General features: G+C 33.3%; 1 protein-coding gene across 1 annotated transcript; it reads left to right on the forward strand.

Moving 5' to 3' along the window:
- The first annotated feature begins 1,967 nt into the window (after positions 1-1,967).
- Positions 1,968-5,537, forward strand: LOC116019320 (UDP-N-acetylmuramoyl-tripeptide--D-alanyl-D-alanine ligase-like). The gene is made up of 3 exons (XM_031259475.1): positions 1,968-2,930; positions 3,901-4,004; positions 4,485-5,537. The coding sequence occupies exons 1-3, from the start codon at positions 2,079-2,081 to the stop codon at positions 5,065-5,067; spliced, it is 1,539 nt and encodes a 512-aa protein (XP_031115335.1). The 5' UTR covers positions 1,968-2,078; the 3' UTR covers positions 5,068-5,537.
- The last annotated feature ends 4,864 nt before the right edge of the window (positions 5,538-10,401 follow it).

The following is a 10,401-nucleotide window of genomic DNA, read 5'->3' on the forward strand; positions in this document are numbered from 1 at the left end:
TTTTTTTTTTTTTTTTTTTTTTTGGTTTTTGTTCTGTTTTTTCTTTTTAACTAGATTGACATCATCAATCACATTTACACAAAAGATAGACACATCTATTAAACGTATAATCTAATTATTATAATATCAATTTTAATATAATTAATAAATTATATGCCACTTCCACAAGGTTTGTTATATGTATCTTCAATCTTTTGAAATCATGTTCTTTCATGATTTGATTAAAAAAAAAAGGGAGAGAAATGATGGGTTCATTTGCTAACAAAAATTATTTTATGTTGTCTAATTTTTCAGTTTTCATTCTTTATTATTATTTTCTTTGTTTAGAAAAGTTTTTTACTAACACTTATTTTTAAATTTTTTTAGATTAACTCTATAAAATTAATACAAGTTTAATTTCAAGTGATTTTTAAACCTTATATTTAAAATATTTTAAAATATATTTGGTTTAAATAGAATAAATATAATTTTTTTATTTTAAGGCCAATATATGTAAGACTTTAATATTTGATATCTAAATCAAATTTATATCTGTATATAACTTAACTAAAAATATATCTTAACCAATAACCTATTAAGTTCACCTAAAATTTAGTTTATGTAATATTAATATTTTTTGAGTTAATATTTAAAATATTTTTTGATATATTCATTTGAATGACATGTATATAAATATATAATTTTTACTTTGAATTCTAATATAGTAATATATGTGAAATTTCAATATCCGATATCTGAACTTACGATATAACATAACTAAAAATATTCGAACCAATAATCAATTGAGTTCAATCAACAAAATGTTGATAATGTATGTGAATAATGTCTAACTTTAAACATAAACAAAATAAGTTATGTTTAAATAAGTAATGCAAGTAGAAAAGATAGGAGATGGTAAAAGAAAATGGTAATGAATGTAATCGTAGTAATGAATAAATATGTAAGTAGATAATAGTGAGAATACGATTATACTGACATATAACCAAATAGATGATAGATCATTTTATTTTCTATTTAAAAAATAGTTTTTAATAATTTTTCAATTTTTTTAAAAAACTTGAAAATTGTTTCTTGTTTAAAAATGAAAAGTTGTGATAGTAAACGTGTTTTCTGTTTCCTGTTCTCAAATTTTTCAATTTTTTAGAAAATTGGAGAAATTTTTCAATTAGTAAACGAGCTCGATACTTTTTGTCTTTCCATGGCTTATGAAGTGACTTTTTTTTTCTTGAATTTTATTGGAATTGGATTAAAAACATCTTCACTAATAATTGAGCAAATTAAAGAAAAAAGTTATATGTCTCGAAAGAAGTGTCCGAGTAAGTGGAACATAACTCTCCAATAATCTCTTGGCTGAATTCGTCTCACAAGATTTTTCTAATACGATTTACCTTTTCAGTGTGATTTGCTATTATCAATTAAACAAAAGTGAGATTTACCAAGTGCGCTTAGATAATGAAGCTACCTTAGAGATAATTAAGTAACCATCTTATAATTGATAAACAAAAGTGAATATTTTCTTAGGCTATCCTTAATCCAGCAATTATACCCATTTGCAAGATGATTAGGCATGCCATATGAATTTCTTCTTCTTCTTCTTATTCTTCTTTTAGTTTTTATTTTTATTATCGTATGTGTTTAGTAAACTTGCTAAGTTCATACATTCAGCAACATTTGTATACTTTAATATGCAACTTTTGCTGCCTTAAAGTTGCCATCAAACCTTTTTTTTTTTTAATTTTTAATTTCTTTTTCATTATTTTATTATTATATATAATATAAAATGAAAGTGTGTCCATTTTTTAAAGTAAGAAATTTGCAGGAATGTAGAATAAATATTAGAGAATTTGTAAATTTAACGATGTGAAAGTGCGATTCATTTTAGAAAGTGAGAGAAATTTGATGGGTTAATGATATATAAGAAATCAAATGAGTCATTTTCCTAGATTTAAAAAAAAAAAAAAAGTACTAATTTTTTCTTGTTAAATTAAAACCATCGCATTCATCCTCGTCTCCACTCTCCACCCTCCAACTCCAGTCATCTCTGACACTCCAACTCTCCAAATCAGTAGAGTCAGTAGATGAGTCAACTCATTATTCACAAATCTCTTCCCTTTCCATTGACAAGAACCGCTAATCCAGAGCCTCCCACTTGTTCTTTTTCATCTACTAGCCTCACACACAAAAAAATTTCCCAAATTACCTTTTCTTCTCCTCAAATTTCACAACTTTGGACCGCTTCAGAGCTCGCGGAGGCCGTCAATGGCAGAATCTTGCAATGGGGGCCTCCGGGACCAATCTCTACCGACACCCGAACTCTCAAGCCGGGCCAATGGTTCCTCCCACTCGTGGGCCCCAACTTCGATGCCAACACCTTCATTTCGCCGCAACTCTCCGCCCAGGGATGCGCCGGAGTGATTGCGAACCGGGTTTGCGAGAATTGGGATAAGGGTTTTGTGCAGGTGGGTGGGAATACTACGGATTCTCTTAAAACCCTGGGAATGTACGCAAGAAATAGATTCAAGGGTTGTTTGATTGGCATAACTGGGAGTGTGGGCAAAACCACCACTCGAGCTATGACAGCATTGGCTTTAAAAACCATGGGAAGTGTTTATCAGAGTCCGGGGAATTGGAATAATGAAACCGGGGTGGCACTATCCCTGATTGGGATGCCCTGGGGTTCAGGGTTTGGAGTGTTGGAGCTTGGGATGAGTGGTAAAGGAGAGATCTTGGAGCTTGCCCGGATTTGCAGGCCGAATATCAGAGTGATTTTGAATGTGGGGGCTGCACATTTGGAGAAGTTTGAGAATTTGGAGGATGTTTCAGTGGCAAAAGGGGAGATTTTGAGAGAGGCAAAGATGGGGGATGTTTGTGTTCTAAATGCTGATGATCCTCTTGTTATGAACCTTCCAGTCCCTGTGGGCATTAAGAAGGTCAGCAATGAATTCCATTATTCTTTGCTCTTGTGAAGTATTCCTAATTTGAATCAAGTTTGATATCTTTTTTCCATATATTATGGCATATGAGAGTATAAGACATTGGGTCTATTTGGTAGAGCTTATAGCTTATTTTAAACTATAAATAAGCTATAAGTTTTGGCTTAAAATAATAGCTTATTTTGAAAGGCCACCAAGGAATTAGCCTGCCTTTTTGATTTAGAGTATTACTAATTTGAATCAAGTTTGATATCTTTTGTTTCCATATATTATTGCATCTGAGACATTATATATAAAGGACACAGCCTCTATTTTAGCAATGTGTCCCTCCAACAAGGCTTTTAAATGATATTCTGGAAAAATTTGCTTTTAATAACATAATCTATAGCATATTGATATTCAGCCTTATCCTGTTAAATTGCCATGGTAATCACAACTTATGTGAAATGTTGAACTTTGCCATTGAAGGAAGCGTTTGGTTCACGGATTATTAGATTACCTTAGAGAGTGTTAGATTGCTGGGAATATTTGATTACTTAGAATGTTAGATTTTTGTGTTTGGTTAAAATTGAGGTATGTAATATAAACTTATTTTGTTTAGGGATTATCTTTTATGTACTAATTTTTTTTTTACTTTAATACCCTTAACATATTTTTCTGTATTTCAATAAACTTTAAAATTAAGATAACTTGAACCAAACATGGGAATGTAAGCTTTGGAATGTCACATACGATTTCCTTTCTTCTTTTGAGCATCAGTTTTGGCTCTGCTTATTCTGAAGCGGGGAATTCTTATAGGTCCTGGAACTATAAATTTAGTAATACGATTACATCTATTGGCTGACAAATTGTGAGGCATTGAAAAACAAATAATGGCTCACTTATAGTTAAAGTGTGTAGAATGAATATTTAGCTGAAGCTTTCTTGCGTACTTAACAGAGAAATTCTTTTTGCTTATTCCTTAAAGGTACTATTTGGTCAAAAAATGGGCTGTGATGTTCGGTTAGTTTCGTCACATATGATAGATGGTGGTCAGAGAGTACAGATTGTATTAGAGAAAAATTATGAGATGTAAGTTCTTCAGCATTTTCAGAATTCCTTTTTATTATGTTTGGTGGTGTAGAGTCAACAAGTAGAGTTATGGGGTCGATGAATTTGAGTTCCTTCTCAAGAATTTACGGAGTAAAAAATTCATGACATCAAATAGTTCTTCATAAAATGTTACTCGTAAAATTTCACAACTGTGAAGATTTTCTTTTGTGTTCTTAAGTACAAAGTCTACAACTATCTTTATGTGTTGAGCATATAATATATATATATATATATATGTGTGTGTGTGTGTGTGTGCAATTCAACTATCAGCTTAGGTTTTTAATTGAGATGAAGCACATGCTTCAATTCGGTATCAGGGCCAATCCCATGCCAAACCGAGACTAAGGTCCAGCTAGCTTTTAGTTGAGATGGAACACAGACTTCAATGTTATTACTCCGTATAATATTTTGGTGTAGAAGTATGGGATGACACTAAAATGTCTTTATTGGCATATGCAGGGTTGAATTTGTTGTTTCAGGTGCAGGCCTGCATTTGGCCCAGAATGCATGTGCAGCAGCTGCTGTGGCCAGTTTCTTGGGTGTCCCTCTTGCCCAAGTGGGAAACGCCTTATCTAATTTCACTCCCGTTGGCAGGAGGTCAGAACTCGAAGTTGCAAAAAATGGTGTGAAGATTATAAATGATGTTTACAACGCAAATCCAGTTAGCACGAGAGCTGCCATTGACTTGTTAAGGGGCATTCACTGCGAAGGTAAAAAAGTTGCCATACTAGGAGACATGCTCGAACTTGGGCCAGAAGAGATAAGTTTCCACGAAATGGCTATAAAACATTGTTATGAAGCCCGTTTCGATTTGGTTGCACTTGTTGGAAGAAGGTTTGGGATAGCAGCCGAGAATTTTAGCAGTTCTCGGGGACTAAAAGTGTTGCATGCTATGAATGCTCAAGAGCTCACCTCGGAAATTGTCGGCCTCTTAAATTGCGATGACGTTGTTCTTGTGAAGGGTAGCCGCGGAATGCGAATGGAAGTAATTGTTGAAGCCATCAAGTGTATAGGCGAAAACACAGTTGGGAATCCAAAATGATGTATGTTCATTCTCTGCACAACAGGGTATGCATACACAGTTGAAGGGTGCTAGCCTCAAAGTAGTGAGGGGTAAAAATGGGACCCATGGGGCTAAAATGAGAAGCCAATGAAGGCTACACACTTGTTAAGCCATTTAAGGGTTTTCAACACTATACAAGGGGTCTCATGTCATCCTTTAGAAATCAACCCTAGGTTCATTACGTCCTAGCTAGTTTAGTGGTATCTGGTCCTAACTTTCTTTATAATAGTCCATATTAATACCTGTGTGTGTAGAGGATAGTGATCATATGAGAACTACCCTCTCTATGAGTTCATGAGAACCAATCTGGTACATTAAAAAAAATTAGATTTATGGATAAGATTAGTCGAGGGGTTTCAAAATTTGTGTGTGAATATGAGACAATTGAAATTGTAATAGAATTAAAATGATACTTTGATATTGCTATAATAGAACTAGTGTGTGGAAAATGAAACTGAAAACAGAGCAACATTGTCAAAAGAAATTGAAGTGTAATTAAAATGAAATTTACTTCATGTATCACACTGCTACATGGACCACGGTAAAATTTGTCATCCATAGAGGCCAAATGCCTAATTAAAGCGACAAATTATGCTATGGACCCGGGTCCACTTTGCAAGGTGGACCCAAATTCATGTTCACAATTTTAAATCTCAATATACAAAATTAAATTACTTAGGGTGTGTTTGGTTCGCACATGGGAATCAGAATCGGTATGGGTATCAAATACTTGGTAAGGGTAATGAGTTTTGGTGGAAGTATTTTGCATGTTTGGTAGTAGGGTGGAATGACAATGATTATTAATAGCTGGGGAAGAAAGGAGGAAGGGGAATGAAACCCTTATTTAATAAGGGTATGAGTTTTTCAATTAATAGGTATTTCAAACTCATAATAGTATTCTAAAAACCTGTCAACAAAACAATAACAATCACTTTGATACCCATACCTTATACCAAAACCTGTCAATCAAATACACCCTTGATATTCACAATTTTTGAATTCTATATTCACAATTTTGTTATATAGATTCAAAAATTGTGAATACTATTGAATATAGAGTTATGAAATTACTAACATAGAGTTAGGAAATTGTGAACATTGAGTTCTGAAACTTTGAACATAGAATTTTGAAATTGTGAATATAGAATTCTGTAATTGTGAATATAGAGTTCAAAAATTATGAATATAGAATTCAAAAATTGTGAACATAGAGTTCGAAAACTGTGAACATAGACCCGGGTCGGACCCGGGTCCATGGCATAACAACTTAATTGCGCAAATTATTCTGTGGATCCGAGTTTACTTTGCAAGGTAGACTCATACACAATTTACATACTAAATAATGTTCACAATTTACCTTTTAAAAATTTACAATTTGTATACTACGAACACACAATGTTAAACATATATGTAATTGATTACCTTGTTTTGTATTTACAAGTTCCTTTCAAATGCTGCAGTCAATTCCAACATTAAAAATACACAATTTATTTTTTTTTAAAATTAATACAGTTATTATTTGTTTTGACTTAGAAACACAATTTACATTCTTGAACTTCTACAATTCAACTAAAAATACACGATTCAATATTGTTTAAAACCAGGGTCCTCCTTATAAGGTGGGCTCTGGTCCATGGTATATGTGGACAAAATTTAAATCTTCCAAATACCATCCCAAAAATGATCCCATATCAGCCCTGTTTAAGGCACAACTTTTATTCTAAAAGTGCACAAATGTATATAACATTTTGTAAGTGGACGTCTTTGACTTCCAATTCAGAATTCAGTCATACTAACACAAAATACATACCTTTACACTATTAACAATGCACAACTTTTACCTTGAGAGTGCACAAAAGTGTACTGTATTTTATAAAAGCACATTACACCCTAAACCCTTGAATTTAATATTCATACACATGGGTTTAGCCCATTGAGCCGGCCCACTCTGTTACCTAATTAGGGGGATGGACTATGTATTTATAGGCCCACCAAGATTAATAATAATATAAAGAATTAATACAAAAGGTTCATTTTATTAAATATTATAAGTCCACCAGTAAACAACTAAATACAAAATACATTAATATCAATATTACTCAAAAGATATCATACGATATTTTTAATAATATATTTTGTAACATTGATTCTATTTATTAAAAAAAATAAAGAATAATATGTGTAAATGATAATAAGCAAATTGATTTCATTTCATATGAACCTATAAACCATGATCCATAATAAAAGATGGACCATGATCCATGATATGATTTGTCCGAGGAGCAGGGATGATAACATTTTCTAATCCTGCCGTGTCAAATGACATGTTTTGGATATAGTCTCGTCTCATTGACATGCTTTGATAGTACTATATGCTAATATCAGTGTGCAATGCAAACCTTTACGAATTTGGGTACATGATAGACTAGCAATTTTTATACTCTAGATCATAGTTTATTTTGCATTGTGGACCCTCATTTAAAACACATTCAGATTATATACATACAATTAATATATTATGTACTTTTAATTAATAAATTATATACCTATTATTAATATATTTAATTAATAAATTATATACCTATTATAATTAACATATTATGTACCTTTAGTTTATTTAGAGGTACATAAATTGTTAATTGAAAGTGAGTTAATACCCAAAATGGTTCTCCGGCTATAGCATAATACTCGATTTAGTCCCAAAGTATTATTAGTACCCAATTTAATCCTCTGTCTTTTAAAATCACATCCAATTAGGTCCTCCATTACAATCCATCTATTCACCGTTATTTTGAGGGCAAATAAGTCATTTATTTGCTAAAAACCCCGTTTAACATGTTTTCATTCTCAGCCGCACAGATTCATACTTTACTTCTCCCTGCTCCAGATCTTCGATTCAGATCGCAAAAACAACGTTTTTCCTGTTCCGGATCTTTGATTCACATCGCAGAGCCATGGGATTTGGCATCGGCAGCGGAGTCGTAGAAGGGCACCATCGGGAGGTGCTCGTGGCGGTGGGCGAGCAGGTTGGCAAAATGGTAGCCGCGGTCGCAGGTGACGCAAAGGGTAGCGATGGCGGCCTTGCAGGTGAAGCTCGCCGGGGCCTGCTCGTAGAGGGCGGCGGTGTCGACCTTGCAGGTGAAGCTCGTTGGGGCCTGCTCGCAGAGAGCGGCGACGTCGACTTTGGTGCGATGCAAGCTTGTTGGCCGCGTGCTTCTTAGAGTCGCAGGTCACGCAAAAGAGTCGACCCCATGCTCGCAGAGTGCTTCTTGGAACTCGTCTTCGCCCTCATCGCCGGAATGCTCCAAGTCGCACAACTTGGGTAGAAGTTTGTATTTTTGCCTTTCATTTTTCTTGTAGGAGTCGCCCCCATCTATTCCAATTTTTGGGTAGAAGTTTTTTCTTTTTTTTTTTTTTAATAGATTGTCCTTTTAGTTTACAATAAACTTCTCAAAATTCATATTCAAGAGTCACTTGAATGAAATAAATCAAGGTTGTGGAAGAAGCTGTTGAAGAATTGAGCAGGGGGTGTGCTCTAAGTTGTTGAAGAATTGAGCAGGAAGTATGCTCTAATAAAAAGACATTTTTGCCCCTCAAAATAACGGCAGGTTGATGGAAATTGTAATGGAGGACCAATTTGAGTACCGTTTTAAATGTTTGAGAACTAAATTGGGTACTAAAAATACTTTGGGACTAAATCGAGTATTACGCTATAGTCGGAGGACCATTTTAGGTATTAACTCATTGAAAGTATATAATCTGTTAACTGTGCACATAATCTAAATGTTGTTCTTTGAACAGGATCCATAATGTAAGGTGGATCATGGTTCCTGATATAATTGCCATAGACTAATTGCTCACTTTTTTTTTGGGAATTGGGCCTCCCTATGGGCAGAAAATAATTTTTATATCTAGGCCAGTGTTACACAAAAACTGAATTGGGCCTAAAATTGTTACTCAGTGCTTAGTTTAACGGGCTTGAAAAACCCCAAACTTTTGAACTTTAGATCGATATTCACCAATATGCTAAACAACTAAAGATGAGTAGTAAACTTGTTGAGATTGATGGCAGCGTTTGGTTTAAACATTTTTAGGATAAATAATTAATCATAGACTCTTAGGTAAAACTATTGTAGACTATAATGAGATGTAATTTGCAAAGTTATATTTTCGTACTTTGAAAAAAGTACATAAAGAGATAATACAACTTGCAAAGTATAACGTATAATTTTATAAAACACACCGTATAATTTCAGTTCAATAAACAACATTTAGTGCGAACTTAACTAAGAATTGCACAACACTCGCTTAAGTTCTTAACTAGTGGGCCAAGCTCTTATAATGTACTGCAATTTGTGCTATTTTTTTTTAAAAATAATTATCTAAGTTTTTCAGTTTCGTCAAACTATATCTTGAACACCATGAACTATGCTTTCTAGGTTGGCTCATACTCTCTAGGCCATGAGGAGGGAAATCGGGAGACTCAGCCAGCTTCTCGGATTGCCAACACTACTATATAGCTTGTACACTTTTGTGTACAAGAGACCCTTCGAAAGTGAGACTTATATCGACTTGTATTATAAAATATATTCCGTAATTGAAAATCTAATCCGATCAAATTGTAGCTCAAAATTTTTCATAAATTAATGCCACTTACATTATTGAATAAAAAAAATTAAATTAAAACAATTGTCAATTTCACAGCCATCTTGATCTTAAGGCATTCAAAAGAAAATTCTACTTCAAAATTCAAAAGATATAAATAAGTTCTAATCATTCAAATGTGTCCAACCCCGTTTGGTGCAATTTCAATTGAAAGCACCAAATTTTGTTTTTTGTCAAATGACCACCGTCCCAAAACATGTTTCTAACCAAACAGATGAGGTTATATATATTTTCCTCATTCTAATAGTTGCCCTATCTGCTACCCCTAGGTTGTATACTACTTTATCCTCCCTCTGTCTCATTTTTATGTCTTATTGACTATTTATGTTAAAAGTCAAACCAACTATTTTTTATTGCTTTTTTTTTTAATAATTTTTAATTATTTTTAAATTTAATTTTTGTATTTAATAGTACTTTTAATATATATAGAAATAAATTCAGGTGCGGCCGTGCTCTCCCGTGCGGCCGTGCAGTCACACACCACTCAATGTTACGAAATACACCACTCAATGTTAAGAAACACACCACAGTGCATATTTGTGTGGTGTGTTTATTAATATTGAGTGGTGTGAACCGCACGGCCGCACCTGATCATGACTCTATATATATATATATATATATATATATATATATATATATATATATATA

The sequence above is a fragment of the Ipomoea triloba genome, chromosome 5 (genome assembly GCF_003576645.1).
Source record: "Ipomoea triloba cultivar NCNSP0323 chromosome 5, ASM357664v1".
In the NCBI taxonomy this organism is placed as follows: Eukaryota; Viridiplantae; Streptophyta; class Magnoliopsida; order Solanales; family Convolvulaceae; genus Ipomoea; species Ipomoea triloba.